Source organism: Balaenoptera musculus, chromosome 13, assembly GCF_009873245.2.
Source record: "Balaenoptera musculus isolate JJ_BM4_2016_0621 chromosome 13, mBalMus1.pri.v3, whole genome shotgun sequence".
NCBI lineage: Eukaryota > Metazoa > Chordata > Mammalia > Artiodactyla > Balaenopteridae > Balaenoptera > Balaenoptera musculus.
In genome coordinates, this window is record NC_045797.1 from 49688568 (window position 1) to 49713283 (window position 24716).

At 43.8% G+C, this 24716-nt stretch overlaps 1 protein-coding gene across 3 annotated transcripts in view; it reads left to right on the top strand.

The window, feature by feature from the left end:
- The window catches only part of FSHR (follicle stimulating hormone receptor), a 169387-nt gene extending 145737 nt beyond the window's left edge, over window positions 1-23650 (top strand). The window contains exons 7-11 of one of the 3 annotated variants that reach the window (XM_036873566.1): window positions 2950-3018; window positions 3128-3202; window positions 14778-14963; window positions 19226-20295; window positions 23242-23650. In XM_036873566.1, coding sequence (XP_036729461.1) covers window positions 2950-3018; window positions 3128-3202; window positions 14778-14963; window positions 19226-20295; window positions 23242-23336 — 1495 coding nt within the window. In that variant the 3' untranslated portion in view covers window positions 23337-23650. Of the gene's footprint in view, window positions 1-2949; window positions 3019-3127; window positions 3203-14777; window positions 14964-19225; window positions 20687-23241 lie in introns of those variants that run through there. The other 2 variants (XM_036873565.1, XM_036873568.1) reach the window with 2 other exon arrangements.
- The last annotated feature ends 1066 nt before the right edge of the window (window positions 23651-24716 follow it).

Here is a 24716-nt window from a genome sequence, read left to right on the forward strand (position 1 = left end):
AACGAAGCATAGAGATCATAGCCACTCTTCACTGACTCCTGTCCACGGATTCCGTGTGGTTCCCCAGAATTGGGAGCATACTCTCCTAGCGAGGACAGCTTTCTTAAGAGTCAGCATTTCTCAGACATGTCTCTAAAGGATAAATTCACATTTGTGAGAAAAGCATCTTTTTCTTTTCTTTTCTTTTTTTTTTTTTTAACCTCAGATGGCCCTTAATCCATAGATAACAGAATCAGAAGATCCACACTCATCACAATTTAAGTCTCCAGTTGTTCCTAGTCCTGGCGCTATGTCTGGATGCAGGGCACTTTCTCCTCCTAGGGACATCCAAGGGTACTCAGGAAAAATTAAAAAAGCCTGGCAAAACGGCTCTGATGACTGGAAAAGCTTTCTATACATTGGCATCTTTCAAAATCATGAAGTCCTGTTCTATGTATATAAATATATGTTATTTAAAAACAGCCCAACAATGAAGGATTATCAGACACTCGGCTAGCAGTCACCCCTACTCTGCCCTGCAACCAGAAAGTCTGAACAGGGAAGTACCTAGCTATGGCCGACCAGCAGAATGGACTAATTCAGAAGAGATAAAATGAGGTTACATGTGTGCCATCTCCCAGCACAGCCCGGCCACAGGAACTGCTCACTTCCTGTGCGTTTCCTCCCTTCCTCAACTGGCTTCCATCTCACTTGCCTGCCCCTCAAGGAGATTTCATGGGCCAGGTCCCCGAGCACCTTCATTCTTTAGGATGAGGGCACACTCTGCTTCTGGAGCCTCCTAAGCCTGCACTGAGTGAACACACTAGGGAAGGGACAAAACAAAAAGACTAAGGAAAGCATGATTCAGTTATTCCTTAGCTGACGCTCTGCCCTGTTGTCGTCACCATCATCATGAGGTGGGTTTTAAAACCAGCACTGCCTCTCTTAAGAAACTAGGTATATAGGTGATAAATAGCAGCTTCTCTGGTAGTAGTTGAGAGTCTTACAGCCTAATGTAAACCCAGGGCAAGAATTCTGTACATAATATGTTTTTTGTGTGCTGATCTGTGTTGACGTCAAAAAATGCCACTCGCTCCCCATGTGATGGCATCTATTAATTAAGAAATCCATAAGACAAAGGGCTACTTTAAATACAGTAATTCTTTTAAATTAGTCTGCACTTTATTCAATCATAGCAACATCTATTTGCATGACATATACATGCAGAAATGTTAATTATCTAGTCTATAGAAAAAAGATAGGTAGAGCTCATATGGATTTGCACACTGCTTTTGTTGGATCAAGGGTCAGCCAACTACACCCAATGGGCAAATCTGGTCCCTGATCTAGGACTAGCTTTTATAAATGAAGATTTTGATGGTAGGGAACACAAACACTAAACCCTAAATGAAGCAAAATGTTACCCCCAACAAAAGAAAAAAATTCATTCTTTTCAATAGTAGACCTATACTACAAAAAAATATTGTGCTCAATTATTACTATTATACTTTAAGTGTGGTCAATAAAAATTTTGTGGCAATTGTTTTATAAGTACCTATATAAAGTACCTATGTAACAATAATATTCTCATTTTGCCTCTTAGCCGCACAGAACCTAAAATTTATTATTGGGCCTCCTATAGAAAAAGTTTGCTGACCGCTTTGTTTGATCCAAAACCCCCAGGATCCACCTCCCACAGGTTAGGGGGCAGCTGCTCCAGCGACTGTCACACACCCCCCCACCCCGGGAATAGGCTGACAAATCAGTCAGGAGGCTGGATGTGCTGGGGACACTTGGGTAGGTGTGGGGCAGGCAGGACTTGGGATGCACAGACACTTCTTGGCCATCGGAAGCCACCAATTGGTTGCTAATGTTTTGAAAGACTTGCATTGCTCCTGTGTGGATTTTCAGCTAACTGGCTTTCAGGAGGAAGAAAAACACACGCAGTTGTCCTCCTGTGGTTTTAAGCGTGTTGAGCTACCCACTGCAGCACCGGAAACCATCGATGTCCTGAACACACGGAAACTTCTCTGGGTCAGCTTTTGGAACAGTGTGATTTGTACACCTACTGAGCCCGACAAGGGAAAGGACCTGACAGCAAATCAAGAGCAACGGATCAGAGGCTCTTCAGGCTAAGCTCTCCCGACCTTGGATTTCTGCTTTTGTTTTCAGATCCATGTAGGGGCACAGCAATGCAGAGCTGTCAGCCCAAGGTGTCCTTGGGCTCCCCTGTCCAGGCAAACCTGCTCACTGATCTTCTTGGCACAATCAGGATGACTGTTCCACATCCAGCACCCCTCCCCCAGAGCCTCCCCCCCGTGCCCACTCACACCACCTCACCCCGCCACGGCCCACAGTCTCTATCACTGATTTCTCTTCCTTTCTGGCTTAACCCAGAGTCACCTCCACAAACCTCCAATAACCAAGTCCCTGTAGGTCACGGGAGATGTGCAGGTTGTCTGACAGCTTAATTAGATCACTTTCTGATGACAGCCAGGCCTGCTGCTGTGAATGAGCATGAGTGAGAGGCTTAAGGCCCTAGAGAAAGGTGATACAATATGTTCTTTCTCCGTCTTATAAACACTTGTTCGATAACTGTATGATTTCTGTCCTTCAGGACGGGACAGATCTTGGTCTGCTCTCCCCATGGCATTGCCTCTGCACACAACTGATGTGTGCAAAGACCTTATGGGATCCAGGCTGCTATGCCTAAGTGTGCCTTCTCAAAATTAAATTTCATTTATTTCTCTGAATAAGTAATACATGCACATAATGCAAACTTCCAATGTTACAAAAGGTTATACAGTGATAAATCAGTCTTCCTTCCACCCCATCCCCAAGCTTTAAGCGTGGTACTTTATTTATGCCACTGACCTGCACTGTCTGACCCTGCCCCAGTGCTTCCAATTATGAAACCCATGTATTGTTTGCACCCGACAGTATTGGTTTTTAATGGGTCTTTTATTTCAGATGGCTGAGTAAGAATGGGATTCAACAAATACACAACGGTGCATTCAATGGAACCCAACTAGATGAGCTGTAAGTAGCCCTGACTATTCTTCCAGGCCATTTAGAGGAATGGCTCTTACAACAGTAATGTTTACACGGCTTTGTGTTTCCCTTCTTCTTTCCTCAACTCCATCCCCAGGAATCTAAGTGATAACAATAATTTAGAAGAATTGCCTAAGGATGTTTTCCAGGGAGCCTCTGGACCAGTCATTCTGTGAGTAGCTTCCCCCACTTCCGTGTGCAAGAGATCAGCATCTTACGTTAGAAGTCAACTTTCTCCAATTCAGGGAAGCTTATAACGCTGGGCTGGCAATTAAGATCAAATCTGATTTGTGTCATCTGCAAAGATTTATCGGACAATTTAGGGCTGATCCACATTCTAAATTTCAGTAAAGTCGCAACAATAACAACAACAACTAACGTTTAATGAGCACTTACCAAGTCCCAGCCAGTGCTTTAAAAACTTAAGATGAATTTTCTAATTTAATCCTTATAATAACCTCTGTGGTAGGAGCTATTAGTTCCATTTTAGAGAAGAAAAAACGGGCTTCCCTGGAGGGGTCAATTCATCCAACGCCACAGAAATTTTAGAGCACAGATTCCATACCAAACTGGTCTAACTCATAGTACACTCTTAACCACTCTGCTGTACATCTCTTCCCTGAAAGGGAAAGCACAGTTCTCCTTCCTCACTCTCAATGTCCAGGAGTTTCCCTCAAACCAGTGAGATATACACACACATTTATTATTGGATCCTCTCTGTCTCGATTCCAGATCTCTTGGGATGCATCCAGTGCCTCACAGCCTTGCATCAGCACCTCTCCTCCTATTATTGCTTCCTCATCTCCATTTCTCCCCCCAAGAGTGACTTTCCCCTATTCTCTTCTCATCAGCCCCTGCCCTTCCACAAGGGTCACCCACCTCTTCCCTGACAATCTCAGCCAACAGTGAATGCCTCCTCCTGTGATTCCCATAGTCTTCATGGTTGCAGGGGCCCAAATCTGCAAGAGCTTTTTAAAAATGTGTTTTCCTAGGCTCCAAGCAAGACCCACTACATCTATTGACAAATGTACTGTAGGAATAAGAAAGGAATCTGGAAGGAAAGAGTCAGATGCAAGAAGACATAGTAAGCAAAGAAATAGATAAACATGTGACTAGATGTAAAGGTTTGCTAGATGATCCTCATACAGCCTGCCTAAGGCCATTTGGGGCATTTGGGAGCCACTAGCCACCACCTCTTACTTGGCAGTCAATATATATATTATCTACCTATCTACGTACCATCTATCAACATCACTTCATTTTCACCAAAGAGCTTATCCAGTTGACCCTTGAACAACACAGGTTTGAACTGCGTGAGTCCACTTACATGTGGATATTTTTCAATAAATATATACTATCTGTGGTTGGTTGAATCCTCGATGTGGAATCATGGATAAGGAGGACAGGGCTATGAAACTTGGGCATCCGTGGATTTTGGTATCTGCGGTGGGTCCTGGAACCAATCCCCAACAGACACCAAGGGGCGACTGTATTCTCCTTCAGGCTGGAACCCATGCATCTCTGGAATGAGATCCTGTATGGTAGAGCAGAAACTCCATAAATGGTTATGACTGATGAAAAAGGATACGTTGTGACCTTATATGGGACTCTGTCTCTTTGAAGAAGTTCAAAGATCATTCCAGAATGCCTGGTTTCAGATAGGCAATATATACAAACGAAGGGAGTGTCCACGTGATTAAAGCACAGATGCCAGAGCAGACTACCTAGGTTTAAAACCAGTTCTTTCACCTCTCTAAATCTCGGTTTCATCACCTAAAAAGTGGCAGAAACAATAATACCTATTTCCTAATACTGTTTGAAGCTTAATAACATTATATATGTGTGTGTGTATATATATATTTATATTTATATATTCACTCATTGATTTACTCACAGATAGATTTTAAGCACCAGCCATGTGCTATGCACTGTATATAGTGCAAGGAACAAAAGTTTTTCCTCACAGAAAGCTTACATTCTTCTAAGGGGGAGTCAGACAATAGAACTAAATATGCAACTTACTATATCAGGTCATGATGTGCCCTATGAGGCACCAAGTAGGACATGGGTGTAACAAACGGGAAGCGCCAGGCATAGAGTCCCTGCGTTCCAATATACAGAGTCTTCAGAACTTGTAATGCTTAGTCAATGTTTCTTATTCTTAGAGTACCTGGGAGACAAACAGACTTAGAGAAAGTGCTTTTGATGCCTTTGACCAGCAGAATAGCAGTGTGTCAATTTCACTTAGCTAACAGTCCTGAGGGTTTTGAATGTGCCTAAATAGGCACCTCTATCTGTTACGTAAGAACATACCTGTGATGGGGTAGGCTTTCATATGTGACCTGTACCAGGTACACTATAAAATCACAGCACCTTAACCACGGTCTGCTACTGAGAACACTCAAGTTGGACAGGATCCCCAACTAGCTCATTACCCAGCTGAGGAAGCCAGAGACAGAAATGCGAAGTGACCTGCTAACGATCACACCGCCGCCGTTAAGTGGCAGAGCTTAAACCAGAAACTAGGTCTCTTGTCTTACATGCCACGTAGTCCCAACATACCATGTCACCAAAAGTACATAAACATGTCCAATCAAACAACTAAAAGGGCCCCTAAAATTAACTGTGAACTAAAATAGGGGGGAAGATAACTATAAATGCCAGACCCCTGAGCCCAAGAACACCAGTAAGTGACACACACACACACACACAGCACAGAAGAATGTCCCCTGCAGTTGACAAGCAGGTCCCAGGCTGAGGCACTGTGCAGTGTGTCTGATCAGTGTTCAGTGGAAAACACAAACATGAACCCACAGGCAGCCCTGCCACGAATGCCGGCAAGAAGGGATGCCGTCATCACCAGCAGTTCTGCAGGGTCCTCGAGTCACAGGCCCATTTTCCACCCTTTTACCACAGAAACGGTGAATAAAATTTATAGGAAATTCAAAGGATTATGAAGTACTTGCCATGACTTAAAAAGGTAGAGAGTGATAATACATTCCTACATCTTTTCATTTCAATGCATGAGGATATACGTGCAATATCCTGGCCGAAAGCCCAGCCTGTAACTGCTGGTCTCCTTCTCCTCCCCTTAGGGGCAAGAGGGTTGATCAGCTTAACAACAAGCCTCCTTTTTTGGGGCTTTCAGGTTAGTCCGCAGATGTCTTACCAGCCTCTCTGGCTGCTAACCTGGGACTCTAGGGCCTATCCCATCGCCTACTTCTGCAACCTGATGCGCCAGCCCCCGCTAAACCCTGGCCTGAGAGCTGCCTGTTTAGTGTGTGCAGAGGACCAGCCCACGCTGGTGCTGTGGGTTCATGGGTTGGAGAAGGAGTGTGTGTAGACCACTCGGCCCACAGTAGATGTGGCTCAGGTTAGGGTTGTGACCGTGGCTTGGGTCAGATTCCCCTCCCAGAAAATCAGACTGTGATGCGGATATTTGCATGCAAAAGGTTTACTGGAGAGTGCTCTTGGAGTCTGGGGCGGGGTGCTTGATGGACGCAGAATCAGGCTAACAGTGAAGCTGAACTACAATGCACTTGCAACAGAAGCTTCTGCTAATCCTATGGGGAGCTCTGGCGTTAAGACCGCCCTTCAAAATTGACTGAATTAAGGCAAGGGGCCGGGCCTTTTCATCAACAGTCATTGGGTGCAGACTGGCCCTGAGGAGGAGCCAAGTCTTGGGTGAGTCAGGCGAGGGCAAATCCCAGAGCAGAACTCGGCTATGGGCCACCTCAGCGGTGAGTGGTCCTCAGCTGCCCTCAAGCCATGGTTCTAAACTTGACCTTGCATCAGAATCACCCGGCATGCTTGTAAAACCCTAGATGGCCGATCCCCACCCCCAGAATTTTTGACTCAGCAGGTCAGGGGTGGGCCTGAGAACCTGCATCTCTAACAACTTTGCAGGTGAAGCTGACGTTGCTGGTACAGAAAGCACACTGAGAATCACTGCCCTAGAACCAGTGCTGGGAACGGGGAAGCTTGGCCAGGTCTCCAGAATATCTCCTCCAAGAGCTAACTGTGGGGAATCTCCCTCCCCAACAGGCTCAGTGTTTTATCCCCAGTAGATATATGCAAGGGATTCTAAAAGAGTTAAGGGGAGGGCACCCAAACCAAACATAACTCCTTTCCTGAAGGCAAAAATTTTAGTGGAGTGCAAAACAGGGAGCCTCTGAACACCTGAGGGTACAAGGATAAGATGTTCCACTGCAAAGAGAAATAGATGCAGAGAAAGCTAGGGGCACACAGACAAGCTCCATTGAGTTTCCGAGGAGCAGTCTAGCATCCTGACTTCCCCCTCGTGAGTCTTGACCTTGAACATCAGTAGCCATCTGAGTTTTCACCTGATATTCTGAACTCGCTCAAGTTTTCTTTTCCTTCCTTCCTTCCTTCCTTTCTTCCTTCCTTCCTTTCCTTCCTTCTTTCTTTTTTTTTTTTTTTTAAGCAATCAAGCAATTGCTGTTTCCTTGGGAAAACATTTCCTGTGGGGAAAATTTAATGCATTGCCTTTGCAGGCTGGAGCCGGTACAATCATATTCTGATGGTTTATCAAATTGATTTGGCTATAGCTCAGATTCATTTGATAGTTCAGATTCAAACACTGAGGTATTTGTATAAGAATGATTCTCTTCCATTATCAGTGTACCCACAGTCCTATAGATAGCAGATTGCCTTTTTATTCCGCCTGGGATCATGAAAGAGAGGTCTTCTAGCCATCTGTCAGTGTAGTATACACCAGAAATGTGCTCTCACTTACGGAAATGATTGACCTTTGTAACAATATCTTTGTAACAAAGATGTTACAATATCTTTGTAACAATATCTTTGCTGGGAAAAACAGAAATTGTTCAAATCAAATTTGTGGCACTGGCTATAACACACTTTATTAAATGGGGCACAGAGCACAGTTTAACTCTCCTGACTCAGTGTCTTATTATTGACTGCTGTTTCCCTTTCTACTTTGTATCTCAAAATCAAGAATCCTAACAAGGTTGAAACAGTTCAGGATTACTAAATCTCTTCAGCCATTGTCTTATGAGTCTCCTGTTGGTACTACATTTCAGGATTTAAATTCTCAAAACCAGCCAGAATGTAGCATGTGCTGAAATGTTAACCAAAGTGGCACCTTTAAAAGAAAGGCTGTCGGCATGAGACCAGCCTGAAAGACAAGGATTAAAAACACCAGCCCATGATTACCCCTTCCCCTGCTGATATAAATGTCTATGGACTTTTCTTAATCCGTGGAGATACCAGAGAAACATTTTTCTGCCAGTCCAAAATATGGAAGTCTTATGATAGTTTCCATGTTTGCTCACCCCAGCAAGTATGCAGTAAGCTTGAAGTAAACACTTCTACAAACACTTTTATTTCCCTATCACCCAGGAACCACTTCTGCTAAAGACTTTTGCTTTACCAAACTCTAAATGACTCTGCATCTCTCTCCTACCAACCACTCCCTCCTTTCAATATCTACCAGCGGAAGCTCGGGATCCCAGGACACTGACAAGATGCCATAGTCTCCCAGAAGCAAAGCCACCTAGTGAAAATGACAGCAGCTCACATATTTTGCAGCTGTGATGAGGAGGAACCCGAAATACAAGCTAACTCCAGAACACTCAGCAGACAAAAAGGCACCATCGCTTCCCGAGCAGGCTTCCCCATCCAATACCTAGTCACTGGATTGCATGCAGGTCAACCCACACACGCATTAGTCTATTTATTCTTCAATCTGTGTCTATCTCCTTGTAAACTTTGCACAAGGATGCTCTCTTCCTTGATTCCTTTGATACTCTCAGTCACATATAATTGCCTGCTGCAGAAGCACCGTTTTGCTGAGCCCCCTTTAAATCCAGATTTCCTCTCAGTCTGCCTTGCATCTTTCTCCCTTTAGACTTGCTCTTCTGTAAGACTTGCTTCAACTTCTCATTTTTTTTATGATGCTGAGGCATCTCTGCTAATCAGACAAGTATCCACTGAGATTTCATGAACCCAGCTCTGCGCCAAATATTAATACCATGTAGAACACAAAAGTATCTTAGTAATCCCTGCTCTCAGAGCATCTGAAACCTGGCTGAGGAGACAAAACAAATATACATGAAAAGCTGAATAGTATGAAACAACAAAAGAGATAATACAAGGTACTAGAGTCTCTGTAAGTGCTAGAGGTCAGAAGACATCACAGCTGGCTGGGGTGATCTATCTAGTTCCTTTCCCAATCCTCCATCAGTGCCACTCCCCAGCCTATCTTTGAACAAAGCAACAATTTTCTCGGTGCTTACTATGTGAAAGGCACTGCTCAGAATGCAAGGAGCCCTCTGCCCTCCAGGAGAGAGAAAATGCAAATACAAAGAGCTAGTGTATAAACCAAAAGATGGTAAGTGAGAGAGGCAGAAAGTATACAGACTATAGTGCTATTGCACTCTTAATGGCATTCAAGGAAAAATACATCTACAGCTGTTAAAAATGATGGGGATGATAGAATCTCAGAGACTTCAATGCAAGTCTGTTTGGGTACTCTATTTCTGCATAAAAGCTATCCTTAAACTCAGTGGCTTAAAACAGTCATTCCATTTTCCCCCCAGTTTTATGTTTTAGAAGTTTGGGTGGCTTGTCTCTGATCCATGTGATGTCAGCTCAGGTGGCTGGGTCTGGGGGGTCTACTCCAAGCTGTCCCCTTCACTCATATATCTGGTGCATCTGTGCTCCTTGGTACCTCTCTACAGACACACAGACACACACATACACACACACACACACACAAACACACACACACACACGGCATCTCGTCCTCCAGAACCCTCTGTGCATGGCTTAGACTTTTTCCAGCATGGCATTCTCAGGGCATCAGAGTTCTTTCACTACAGCTTAGGGCTCTATAAGACCAATTTAGAAGCTATCTGTGCTCTGAAAGGCAAGGTCCAGAACTTGTACAGCAACACTTTCATCATACTCTACTATAGGCCAAAGACCTCACAGTTCAGCCTGGATTCAAGGGAAGGGCAAACAGACCCTCTATGGAAGAGTATAAAGAATTTACAGTCATCTTTAATCGACTACAGAGTCAATGAGAGAATACCATGGCATTGCACAGAATACAAAAATCTGTTTATTTTTGGAAATATTCAATTACTGTGATTTTTGTATATTTTAAAATCAAGGGGGGAAGGCATAACTGAGAAAAAATAGTCTTCTGTTTTGTATCACTTGATTTTAGAAATATGAAAAGTGTTGATGGCAGGTAATAAATGATTGCCCTGGTTTAAATTATTCCTGAAGCACTTTGTTTATACCTTCACCTCATTCCTTGGAGGAAGCCTTGAACTGTTTTAGACAAAACAGGCAATCTTTGCTCCCTTCCATATTGGAGGGAAAAAAGAAGACCCCATAGACCAGGCAAAACAAGAACTTGGTCACCGGGACCAGAGTATCAACAGCAGAACTGGTCAGAGGAGCAATTGCCTGAAGAGAGAAACTAGAAAGATTTTTTTAGGGCAGAGAATAAAGTTGAGAAGCTCTGGATCAATGGAAAGGCTAAGTGGAGAACAGGCCAGGACAGCTGGATCTTTCAGCAGCAGAGAGCGAAGACTCATCACAAGGACAAAGGTTCATGGATCAGGCACTTATCTCCAGGGACCCCAGCTCTGAAGAATTAGAATACGTAGGCAAGAACTAGAAAAGAGACCTTGGAACACCAAGAACTTTTACCTCATGGTGATAGCAATGAATGTTGCAAGAAGTAGTTAAATTCCAGATCTATGTGGAAGGTAAAGCCAAGTTATTTTGCTGAGGGTTTGCATGTGGGGTGTGAGAGAAAGAGGAGTCAAGGATGACTTCCAAGTTTTTGGATGAACAACTGGAAAGGCTGTAAGTAGAGCAGGTTTTGGGGAAATATCAGGAGCTCAATTTTTAATATCTAAAGCTTCACCTTCTTATTCGACATCCAAGTAGAGATTATAAGAAGGTAGCTGAAATATGAGTCTGGAGTTTAGGAGAGAAAAGCAGCCTCAAGATAAAAATTGGGAGCGGGGGAGAACATCAGCATATAAATGGTGTTTAAGTCATAAGACTAGAGGAGTTCACCTACAGGGTAAGTGAAAATGGAGAAAAGAAGGCTAGGCTCTGAGCCCATGGGTCTAAAAGTTGGAGTTCAGGAAGGAACCAGCAAAGAAGAAATGTCCAAAGAGTCAGGAGACAAATATAACTAGATATAAAGAAAGTCACCAGGAAGATGCAAAAATTCTATATTTATATGTACCTAAAAAATTATCCTCAAAAATATGTAAAGCAAAAATTGACAAAACTTAAAGTAGTAGTATACCAATCCAAAATCATAGTCGGAGATTTTAGTGTACTTTTCTCAGGAGTGATAGAACAAGCAAGCGAAAAAATCAGCAAGCACACCGAAGTATTTGAACAATAGCATTGACAAATTTGATCTATTTGGCATCTAACAAGGAGGGGAACTAAGTAAAACATACATAGGTTTTACATAAATGGTAATCCTTAACTCTGATCATGTAAATTTGTCTAAATATCAAGCAGGGCTTTAGCAGCCCTGAGATTATTGCTACTAGTCCTAGGACTTGAGCGCCCAGTGAGGATGTGGGAACTGGGACGACTGGTAGCTGCTGGATCCTCGGCAGATCTGTTTGATGACAGCTGGAATCTCAGAGGAGCTGCTGCCTGAGGTAAAGAAGGGATGAGAAATGCCTAAGTTCACCCTTCCGCCCCCCCCTCCCGTCCCACCAGTGCCATTTGCTGAACCCAACTGAAAGTTGATTGACAAGGTGGTACCTGGGAAATGGAACCCTTGGAGGCCACCTCTCCTGCAATACAGAGCAGAACACAGAAAAGGGCACAGAACGGATGTGAGAGAAGTGAGGCAAGACCAGCACATCATGTCCAGTGTTTTGTACTTCATTGGAAGTGTAATGGGGAACAATTGACTAGTTATAAGCAGGAAGTCACAATTAATTGGCATTTTTAAAATATCACCCAATCTGCGGTGTAAAGATTGCGTTAGAGAGAGAGCTAGACGGCCACGATGATTAATTTTATGTGTCAAGTTGACTGGGCCATGGGATGCCCAGATAGCTGGCAAAATAGTATTTCTGAGTGTGCCTATGAGAGTGTTTTCAGAAGAGATCAGCATTGGAATCAATAGACTGGGTAAAGAAGATTCATCCTTCCCGTGTGGGTGGGCATCATCTAACCAGTTGAGGGCCCTAAAAGAACAAAAAGGCAGAGGAAGGGCAAATGTGCTTCTTTTCTTCCTGAGCTGGAACATCCATCTTCTCCTGGCCTTGTGCATCAGGGGTCCTGGTTCTTGGGCCTTCAGACTCTGAGACTTAAACCAGTGGCTGTCCTGGTTCTCAGGCCTTTGTCTCTGACTGAATTATACCACAAACTTCCCCGGTTCTCCAGTTTGTAGATGGCATATCATGAGACTTCTCGGCCTCCAAAATCACATGAGCCAAATTCCATAATAATCTCCTCTATATACCTCTATATATCCTACTGGTTCTGTTTCTCTGAAGAACCTTAATACAATGGTCATGAGAAGAATAGTTATGAGACTGTTGCCTTTCTCTCTAGGCAGAGATTATGGTGACTTAGACTAAAGCTGTGGCAAAAAAAGTGGACCGATTTGAAACAAATGTAAAAGTTAGGCTTGTGAGAAGAAGAAAACTGAGTCCGAGGGAGGGAGGGGGAGGGGTCAAGGATGACTCCCAGGCTTCTATCCTGAACAACACGGGGAGAAGGAGGAGTCATTTGCTAAGATGAGAAAAGCAAAAGGACGAACCTATTTACAAGGAAGATGGTAAATTCAGTTTTGATATTTGCAAGTTATCAAAAGGGTGGGATCTGATGGACAATGGATTATCTGGGCTTGGAGTTCAGAAGTAGTATCTGAGCTGGGATGTACATTGGGAAGCCATCGGCATATACCTGGTATCTGAAACCAAGGAAGTGGGTAAGATCACCTGGGAAGATTATGTACAGTCAGAAAGGGGCCTGAGTTTAGAGGGACTCCAATAGATAAAGGAGAAAGAAAAAAATCAGAAATAAGTCAAAGTAGATGTCAGAAGAAATTGAGAAGAATGTGATGCCAAGAAAAAGACTGTCTCAGGAAGGAGGAGTGTTTTACGGGTGAAATGTAATTGAGAAATCAAGAAGGTTAGAACTAAGAGGAACTTCCAATGAAGAACTAAGGTTAGAACTTCTAATGAAGTACAAAGCGCTCAATATGATGTGCTGGTCATCATAGTTACCTTAGGGTGTACTGTTTCTCTAGGGACTGAGAAGAAACTGAGTTGGATTGGGAAATGAGGAAATGGTGACCTCAAGTATGGACAACTAATATAAGAAGTTTGATTGGGAAAGGGCAGCAGCTACGAGTAGGTTTCACTGAACAACAGGAAGCATTATAAACTTTTGAGCAAGAGAATGAATGACACAATGAAAACAAGGCTTTGAGAAAGTAATTTTCGCCAGACTGGGAGAACATATGGGGTAGCAGACATATATTCACACCCCCAAGTTTCATTGTTCCTAGTGCCCAATGCTTTGACTTACAGGAAATGCAGACATTAGAAGATTCTCCTTCACCAAGTATATCCAAGGATGCTTGAAATGAATCCATCCTGGTCATCACTTGCTATCACTCCCATCAGAAGCACTCATTTACGGCCAACCTTCTGGCCCCAACAGGTCTAAGCTGATGCCATTTAAATCTCTCCACTCCCACCCCACTGGTCAGGTTGTTTTGAGGGTTTCAGCTGCCAACGGTGCTGCCAGAAAATGGCCCATGTTACTGGTGTTGCTGCCAGAAAGGATGGGACTCTGGAACCCTCCAGTGACAGGGACCTCGTTAAAATGACCACTTACACTGGTTTCCATATAGACCTTCTGGTTCACCAAGGCAGAGATTCTCCGACAAAGCAAGAACAACTGAGTGTGTGGGTGTGTGTGTGTGTGTATGTGTGTGTGTGAGATGTTTTCTGATAACAGCTGCCAGTCATCAAGTGCTGTCTGTTGGTCAGGAAGTTCTCTATGTACTTTAGCTCATTTAATTCTCACAACAACCCTCTGAGGTAGGTATGATTATTATTCCTGTTTTATAGCCGAGGAAACTGACACATGGAGAAGTGAGATAACTTGACCAAGGTCACCAGTCTAATAGACAGAGGGGCAGGGTACACGAGCAGGCAAGTCTGGCTGTGGATGGCACGCTCACCACCACCACTCTCTATTGCCACTTTGACTTTGTGCTGAGGGTACCTGTGTTGCCCACCGATACCTTTTCCCCTTATGGTGTGTTCTCTTTGCATCCTTTTCTGAAATACGGCCACAGATGCCACCCCAGCTCACTGGATATATTTTTACATCTAGTTTTATGGTGAGGAGGAAATGATCTCACTTCCTCGGTCCTATGTAAATTCGTGGGTATCTATTCTATAGATAGACTGTGGAAGGGGAAAGAGATACATTTAAGCCCCAGATCAGCCAGGACGCAAGTACATCCAGGACACAGAGTGGCATGTTATCTTTGTCCTCCTACCACAAATATAAGGGCCAAATGTCCCTTTAGCCAAATATTGATCTGACCAAGGCGTGCTGGATGAATTGGAGTCTCCCTCCTCACCCATGTAAAAATATCACTACTGTGGCTGCTATGTTGATGGCTAACAGAGCAGAAAATGTTAGGCCCACAGTAATCAGGTTATGTTTACCTTTTCTCCTTACAGAGATATTTCAAGAACCAGGATCCATTCCCTGCCTAGCTATGGCTTAGGAAATCTTAAGAAGCTGCGGGCCAAGTCAACTTACAACCTAAAAAAGCTCCCCAGTCTGGAAGCTTTTGTCACAATCATGGAGGCCAGCCTCACCTACCCCAGCCACTGCTGCATCTTTGCCAACTGGAGGCGGCAGATGTGAGTCTTCTCGTGTCCGCCCCTGAGCCCCACTCGGGCATTTCTCCAACGCAGACCTTGGTCCACAACTTCTACACCTGTGTGGCATGAAGAGGATCCCCTGGCAGAGGCATCCACAATGAAATCCCTTAGGCATAGTCTAGATCAAAGCTTTAGTGTTCTCTCTGAAAATGGGCTCACAGGAGAGGGCTACCCACATGGTAGGCTACCTACCAAATATTAAATGAGCTAACATGAAAAACACCAAGCAAGCCTGACTCGCAGCTGATGCTTAAAAAATATTTGTTCCCTCTTCCCTTTGTCCCGACATGGATTTATCCTTCGAGTTCCAAACTCTGCACCCCATAAGTGTGCCAGGGACCATCAAAGTCAGCCTTGGAAGGGAGAAGCATAAATGCCATAGCAGAGACTGACGCACACGCCCGCAACACATCCCAGCAACTGGAAACCTCGCTAACCCATCTTCGGAGCTTAGCACCTCAGAGGCAGGACTAACATTGTGACATCTGTTCACTCTGGCTTTCCAGGCTGCTCAGGTTCCAGGAACCCCAGATTACAGAGGGTAATCCAAACAGAGCCAAGTCCTAGTGGGTAACTGGTTAAAAAGTTGAGGTTCTGGAGAGAGTGGAGAGGGACTACTTTAGAGATTACATGTTCAGGTATTCAAAGGATCCACTGGAGATATAGTTTATTGGGTATCAGGAGTTCTCAAAGCTTTCTGCCTCTCGTAAACTCACTGATAAAATTCACACCACACAGTGGCACTCAATCGGATGACGCCTCATTCCCACTCTTGTACAGTAGCCCAGCACGAATACAGCTTCTGGGATACTCTTTCACTGCTTAACGCAGTCTCTATTATTCAACCTTAACATGCAGACGTGTCCCCTACTCTAAAGCAAAGTGAAACAACCAAACAGTACACACCCTAAATTAACTAGCAGTCCACACTCAGACCCATTTAAAGGATCTGCAGAAAAGGGGCTGCTCTTCAGAATTAGCATGCATCATTGGGGAACTCTCCAGAATCAGACACTCCTCACAGATTAGCTCAAGGGCCAGGGGATTTCTTCCTAATGACTAGAATTCTTAAGGGCTTGGGCTAAGGCAGCAAGGCCCACCTCTTTTATATTCCAGGAAGAGATACTCCAGCCAGGGCAAGAAAGATACCCATTTCACTGCCAAAACCCTGGAACTAAATACCCCGCAGGAGAACTCTCAGAGGACGTTAAGACCACTGAAGGAGCTGTCCATCATGTGCTGTCTGCCTCAGCGCCCGCACACCAGAGAGACATATCCTCTTTCTCTGTTGCTTAGACCCCCCTTCGTAGTGTAGATGTGGCCTCAGGGCTCTCCCGACTAGAAATCTCCGCGTCTGCCTTACATTGTACCGTGACGTGAAGGCTTCCCTGATCCCTCCAGACCACCGGGCTCTCACCCTCTCTAGGTCCCTATTGTAACTTACAACAGGGCTTGTCAGGTACGGCGAAGGAGAGGCCCACGCCTCTTCTAGGAAGACATGCCAAAACGGAGTGACAAAAATAGCAATGGTGTTTAGTCTTTATGTTTAACAAATTCACAAACCCAAAACAATATGGTTCTGCTATTCAGAAGACAACTGTAGGTGTGGTTAGGTAATGAAATTTGAGTTTAAAGTTGTGTGATGAAATTGTTCCTCCAATCCCTGTTTGGGAATAATGCCTGAAGTGTAAAGGTTAGGCCCTTGTAACTGTGACATTTTGGCCAATGGACCTCGTGGACTTTCATGGAAAGACCTTATGAACCATGCCCCTCATCTGTCATTTAACCAGTTACGTCCATACTCAGCTTGCATTGATATTTTGCCCTAGTTTTGTTATGTATTGTATTTAGGCCTTTTCTTCCCGGCTAGATTTTAAACTGATGCACTGTGGCATATTCATTAAGTACTCAACATAGGGCCTAGACCTCGACATGAACTCAGTAAGTAACCACATCCTCTCTCTTCATATTGCTGATACCTGTCAAGTACTCACTGCCAGGCACTGTAATACTTTGCAGCTTTATCTCATTTAATTTTCACAAAGGTAAAAACACCATTTTTATTCCCTTCTCACAAAGGCAGAAACTGAGGCTCAGAGACAGTAAATAACTTGACAAACACCAAACAAACTCAGATCCAAACTCTCTGGTCTGTCTGTCTGTCTCCAAAGCTCAGGTTCTCGGCCACTCTGCCATGCATTTCCCAAGTATCTGTTCATTGATTTATTGGCATGCAAGAGTACTACTTTTTAACCTCACCCCAAACTGAATTCCCAACTCTTTATAATACTTAGGATTTGCCGAGGTACTGCAGAGGCATGACTTTATTTCCCCTGCTTCCATTTTTCTTTCTATTCTTCTCTAAGAGACATACATTGTTTACTTTCCCCCACTCATGTCATTGGGTCACTTCTGTTTCAGGAAAGGGAAGCATCGATATTTAAAATATGTTCGTAGCAGTATCAAAAATAAGCATCTTCACCGAAGCCAACATAAGCCCCGGGAAGTGAAGGCTGTGTCCGTCTAGATGGTTAGTCGGATCCGTTTCAGTGAACCGAATCACAGTCTGTTGGCACCAGGTTACTTACTTCCTGTTCCTAGAACTGGGCTGCCGCTAAACCAATGACAGGGTTTAGGAGTTGGGAGTTAGAATAAGAAACAAAGTGATTCTCTTGTCCCCTCTTTGCCCATCTCTGAACTTGCCTCACCTTTCTTGTAAGATCTCTGACTAAACCAAAAGATTTTCTGCACATTTTCAATTACACGTATGTTAACTGTTTAACCTCCTTAGTGTAAACTGTGACTGATGTGAGAAGCTCTATCAGTCTCTAAAACAACAAATGACACATCATCCAGGAGGGAAAAAAAAAAAAGAGTCCCTTGATCCAAGGGAAAATGACTTTCTGGAAATTCAGTTCACTTTCTGGAGGCGAAAGAAAGGAGAGGGTTCTCACTAACAGCCCCTTCTCCTAGAGGTTGATGTGGAAAAGTTCAGTCCGTGTCTGCTGGCACACTTGGCCAGCCCTCATCCTTTAGTACCTAATGGAATCTTTACCTCCTCCACGCCCCAGTCACTCTCTCCGTCTTATTGGGGAGGGGGGTCTTTGAAGAGCTTTAACACTCACCTGCCCGCTCACTCAAGAGATTATGTTAAGGCCCAAGAGAAATGCAGTAACTTACCATTGCTGTGAGCTTGCCCCTCAGGGAGGGAGGAAGGGAATGGACTGTGTGTGTGTGTGTGTACACATGCATTTCCATCCAAAAGAAGACCCAATGTGAAACATTCCCATTCCTTAAGCTTTTGCTTCAAAACAGAATTATTACCCTTTGGCTCTACAGGCACTATCCGCTTGTCTGGATAGAATATTTATCATCTGGCTTTCATTCAAATCCCTTCTGGAAGTGCCTCTATCGTGTTGATGAGGCCTCTTGTACATTGGGGTTTAAAGGGAAAGCTAAGACAGAAATGTGAGCCCAAGAAGAGCCAGTTCCTCAGGGAATGAGCTACAATCTTGGAATAAATTAGGCCCCCTTGCACCTGCATTTGCCCTTCTGGGCACTCACTAGCAAACTACTTAATGTGAGAGAGCCAGGATTACCCTGCAGACAAATACATGCCTGAGGCTTGTTGTGGCCCCTGGGGAGTGAAATAATAAAGAATAGGCCCCTCAGTAACATTTCAGGCAAATTAGCAGACCTCCTGGTAGCCTGAGTACCAAAGAGCCAGGGACAGGGCTGGCTGGGAACCAACTACAGACTCTGACCTCCTAATTGATGTAGATAAAAGAAACTCTTAGTTGAGTCAGAGAACAGTCCAGAGCTTCCAGGACTGGAGTTTAGAGGAGAGGAAAGGGGGTATACCCTACTCAGCATATGAAGAGAGAGCTGAATGGAGATGGGGAAGGGTGAGGGTAGAGTTGATATCAGGTCTGTAAATTATTTGCACTTAACAGCAAAGCTTAGATAGTCCCAGGCGCCTTCCTCCCCACATTGAGGTTGTGGCCAGATGGTTTCCCCAGTAGGCCATCCAACTCTAGGAATATATGCACGAGTTGTTCCGTTCATTTACAGTAAGCAGCATTAACCCTTGAGTTTAGCCTCAAGGGCAGACAAACTGTTAGAAGAAAAAAAAAAAAAAACTCTCAGGAAGAAACCCCATTCTCTACCCCGTGTAAAGACAGTGATATATTTGCCATTCTGGATCCAACATACTGACTCTATTCCTTTTTGTATTTTTCTAGCTCTGACCTTCATCCAATTTGCAACAAATCTACCTTAAGGCAAGAAGTTGATGATACGACTCAGGCTAGGGGTCAGAGAGTCTCTTTGGCAGAAGACGACGAGTCCAGCTACGCCAAAGGATTTGACGTGATGTACAGTGAATCTGACTATGACTTATGCAATGAAGTGGTGGACGTGACTTGCTCCCCCGAGCCAGATGCATTCAGTCCGTGTGAAGACATCATGGGGTGTGATATCCTCAGAGTCTTGATATGGTTCATCAGCATCCTGGCCATCACTGGGAACACCCTAGTGCTCGTGGTCCTGATCACCAGCCAATACAAACTCACAGTCCCCCGGTTCCTTATGTGCAATTTGGCCTTTGCCGACCTCTGCATTGGAATCTACCTGCTGCTCATAGCATCAGTTGATATCCACACCAAGAGCCAGTACCACAACTACGCCATTGACTGGCAAACTGGAGCAGGCTGTGATGCTGCCGGCTTTTTCACTGTCTTTGCCAGTGAGCTCTCCGTCTACACTCTGACAGCCATCACGCTGGAAAGATGGCACACCATCACCCATGCCATGCAGCTAGAACGCAAAGTACAGCTCCGCCATGCTACCAGCGTCATGCTGGTGGGCTGGATCTTTGCTTTTGCAGTCGCCCTCTTTCCCATCTTTGGCATCAGCAGCTACATGAAGGTGAGCATCTGCCTGCCTATGGATATTGACAGCCCCTTGTCACAACTGTATGTTATGTCCCTCCTTGTGCTCAATGTCCTGGCCTTTGTGGTCATCTGTGGCTGCTACACTCACATCTACCTCACGGTGAGAAACCCCAACATTACGTCCTCCTCTAGTGACACCAAGATCGCCAAGCGCATGGCCATGCTCATCTTCACCGACTTCCTCTGCATGGCGCCCATCTCCTTCTTTGCCATCTCTGCCTCCCTCAAGGTGCCCCTCATCACTGTGTCCAAGTCAAAGATCCTCCTGGTCCTGTTCTACCCCATCAACTCCTGTGCCAACCCCTTCCTCTATGCCGTCTTCACCAAGAACTTCCGCAGGGATTTCTTCATTCTGCTGAGCAAGTTTGGCTGCTATGAAATGCAAGCCCAGACCTATAGGACAGAAACCTCATCCACTGCCCACAACTTTCATCCAAGGAATGGCCACTGCCCTCCAGCTCCCAGGGTTACCAATGGTTCCAATTACACACTTATCCCCCTAAGCCATTTAGCCCAGAACTAAAACACACTGTGCAGATGTTTCTGAGTGTTGAATGACAATTAAGTCTTGCCTTTGAAGAATATGCCATGGCATAGCTGACAGAGCACTTCTACGCACTTCATCTAATTTAATCTTCCTGGCACATCCATAAGGTAAGTTAGTCAGAAACTATTAACTCCATGTGATTCATTAGGAAGCTAGCTGAAGTATTAATAACAACATTAATAATTAAAATAATGTAATGCTACATCACATTTGTTTTATCCTTTATAAATGTTCAAAGTGCTTTTGTTCAGGTCATCTCAGCCGATCCCTATAAAAGTCCTATTAAACAGGTAGAACAGGAATTATTCTTGGAGTTTTATAGATGAGGAAACCAAGACTCAAAGGGTTAAGTGACTTGTTCAGAATTGCTTGGCTTACAAGAGGCAGAGCCAAAATTAAGTGTTCTGACTCCCAGGGAACTTCCAAGAGAGGCAGCACAATATTCATTCATTCATTCATTCACTCAACGAATATCTATTAAGCACCAATGTGATGGCTTTGTAATGTGTCAACTTGAGTAGGCTGAACTACACTTGCCAGAATTCCCTTTCTTATATGTTTCCCATGTGGGCCACAGGGATGATTCTCAGGAAAATAGGAGGGTGGAAGGGAAGCTGCAGCCATTTTCTCACTCACGCTTTGTTGCTCATCTGCTGGTTCAGCTCGCTGCTGTGATGCAACAGCTGGGCCTGCAATGGCTCCACCATCCCCTGAAATCTTCTTCAGGTTCTCTGCCTCCTAAGCCAAGTATATGTGTTTAGCTCCATGATGAAGAACCCCAACTTCTGCAGAACACTTTTATCACAAAGGTCAGAAGCCACAATAACAGAAATGGAGCCCACTTTGACCTTGTGGGGTTCCATCTCGTGCTTGTGGTTTGGCTTCAAGCATGCTCATGATCTTCCCTTTATGACTGCCTGCCCTATGGACTTCAAGCTCTAGCATCAGATGTAGAGACAACATCCTTACAGAGACCACTTAACCAATCCCCACAATCATGTAAGCTAATTCCCTGTAACATATATTTACCCCATATATACCTACATGCATGCATGACTGCTTTTGCTTCTTCAGTCAAACCCTGATGGAAGATACAACCTATATGGCGTGCATATGGATTATAATGTTAAAAACATAGCAGCTTTGGAATCGGAGCTGAGATTTTATTCTTACTCCATGATAAGCCAGGACTCCTCCTCCCTAGGCTCAGTGTCTTCCTCTGTAAATGGGAGTTGATTATAATATCTAACTATTGGGCTTACTATAAGAATTGGAAAAGAAAATGGGTGTAAAGTGCCTGATGCTGTAATAGGCTTGTTGAATGTCAGTTTACTTCTTTCCTCCCAGATCAATGCCTGGAGTAGTGACTAGTTCTCCCGACCATGATCTAGAACTCATACCATCACATCATATTACTCCTGATAAATAACTATACTTCCCCTATCTATTTTCACTTTTGACTCCATCTGGATAATCTGGATCATAGATACCAACCACAAATCCCCATCAAGCACTGTACCATGACCAGCCCACAAAGCTCCAAGTCTCCTCGGAGAGTATCCTCTTTCCATGTCAAAGCCAATCCTTCCTTCTCTTGCCCCATTTCAAAAGTTGGTCCCAAATGCATTAACAGGGGAGTCCTTAGAGGGCTGAAGAAAAAGCAATCATCTCTGCTGATGTGACCTGGCACCATCTTGATCTATTATGAGCATTAGTGAAAAATGGAATAAGTATCGTAGAAATAGTACAGAGCTGAGCTGGTCAGTACAGTAGCCATTAGCTACATGTGGCTATTGAGCACTTGAAATCTGGCAAGCCTGAACTGAGACATGCTATAAGTAAAAGACACACTGGCTTTCAAATACTTAGTGCAAAGAAAAAAGAATTACAGTATCTCAAAAATTTTGATATTGATTACATCTTGGAACAATATTATTTTGGACATACTGAGACAAATATATTTAAAAATTAATTTCATCTATTTTTTTAATATCTTTTAATGAGGCTACTAGAATATTTAAAATTACCTAAGTGCCCAGTAGTGGGATTGCTGGGTCGTAGGGTAGTTCTATTTTTAGTTTTTTAAGGAACCTCCATACTGAATGGATAAAGAAGATGTGGCACATATATACAATGGAATATTACTCAGACATAAAAAGAAACGAAATTGAGTTATTTGTAGTGAGGTGGATGGACCTAGAGTCTGTCATACAGCGTGAAGTAAGCCAGAAAGAGAAAAACAAATACCGTATGCTAACACATATATGTGGAATCTAAAAAAAAAAAAAAAGGTTATGAAGAACCTACGGGCAGGACAGGAATAAAGACGCAGACCTAGAGAATGGACTTGAGGACATGGGGATGGGGAAAGGTACGCTGGGATGAAGTGAGAGAGTGGCATGGACTTATATATACTACCAAATGTAAAATAGATAGCTAGTGGGAAGCAGCCGCATAGCACAGGGAGATCAGCTTGGTGTTTTGTGACCACCTAGAGGGGTGGGATGGGGGGGTGGGAGGGAGACGCAAGAGAGAGGAGATATGGGGATATATGTATAGCTGACTCACTTTGTTATAAAGCAGAAACTAACACACCATTGTAAAGCAATTATACTCCAATAAAAATAAATAAATAAATAAATAAAATAAAATTACCTAAGTGGATCATGTTTGTGGCTCATGTTATATGTCTATTGGAGAGCACAGGTCTAGAGCTATGTGAAAATGAAGCATTTTCATTTAGCTTTTTCCTCCCCAGGTCCCCAGGCCACACTGCCGCACTGTTGGGCTCTCCCAACTCCGTGTGCAATCATTTTTCTTCCTTGTTTGTGGCCAGAGGGAATGTATTTCTGAATTTGGACTCAAAAGCAAGTAGCAGTTAAATGAAAAACAGGATACAGTGTTAATTATTTCACAACATAGCTGTTGATGAGCCAGTGGTTTAACAGACAGTGGTTCTGAGAGTCAAGAATATGTTCAAAGATAAACTTACACCAAGAGAAGCTCAGAAGACTTTTGTTGCATTACTCTGTCACTACACTTCCTGGTAAGAGAGAAGACTTTTCTCAAGTAAGCAAATATATTTATAGGTAGCTAAATTCAGTGTTTCTAAACCCTTCAGACAAGTCCTAAGGGAAAAACACTTTCTCTGTTTCCTGTATTTGAATGAAAAACAACTGGAGTCCAGTGTATTAGTTACTCTTCCCCCTAAACAGTAACTATACAGGTAACACCTCTAGTCTGCACCTCCCAGAGTGATGCTTCAGTGTAAGTGGTGACCCAGGAAAATAAAAGAAAAAGGGGGAAAGGGGAAAGAGGGAAGGGAAAATGGAGAAAGGGGGATGGGGAAGGGGGAAAGGGGAAGGAAAAGGAACAGAAAAAGAAAAAAAAATAAAAAGAGAAGAAACACAACCAAAAGAAATGTCAAAATGTTATCCCAAATTGTTCTTCTTCTAAAACTTTTATTTATAATCCTGAACATCATAAAAAGGGCCAATATCTCCCAGAGATTTCTTAAAGTACACATGTCTCCAGAGGTGATATTCAAAGTATTAACAACTGGCACAACCCAGGTACTGATCTCAGAATGAACCCTGGCTGTGAGCAATCCATTGGGCCATCCTGATACAAACTGGGTGAATGCCAGCCCTGCATGTTTACCTCCCGCCCCCCAACCTCAACCTGGACCTGCTCCCATGTATCCTTCCTCAAACTTTAACCCACCATAAACTCCTTCAGTCCCATCCTGGCCAGCCTCTCATATCACCTTCCTCCTCAACGCCCCCTTCCTCCCGATTCTCCTTCACTGAATCCCAAGAAGCTGTCAGACAGTATAGGATCCTCCTTGGAGGGGTCAGAGCAAAGAAACTGAATGAGTAAATTCAGAAGCTCTTAGGGAACAGAGTGAAATGATGAACTGGGTATACAGATTAATAAACAATTTTTATCTTGCCACATTCAGAAGCAATAATGGGAGGAGGGGTAATGGCACTGGAGACTGTATTTCACCACAGGGCTCCATGTGTTAAATATAAGGTACCCTTCAGACCCTGTTTCTGGAAGGGATACATGGAGGGCGGAATAAAACAAGAGGAAAAGCCCTTCTTGCGCTTGCATCAGCAAGATATAACAGATCATACCAGAAGTGATACTCTGCCTTATTTAGGCCAGCATCATTTAGCATTCATGAGAAAATCAAAAACATCACTGAAACTGATTTTTTTATTCTAGTGT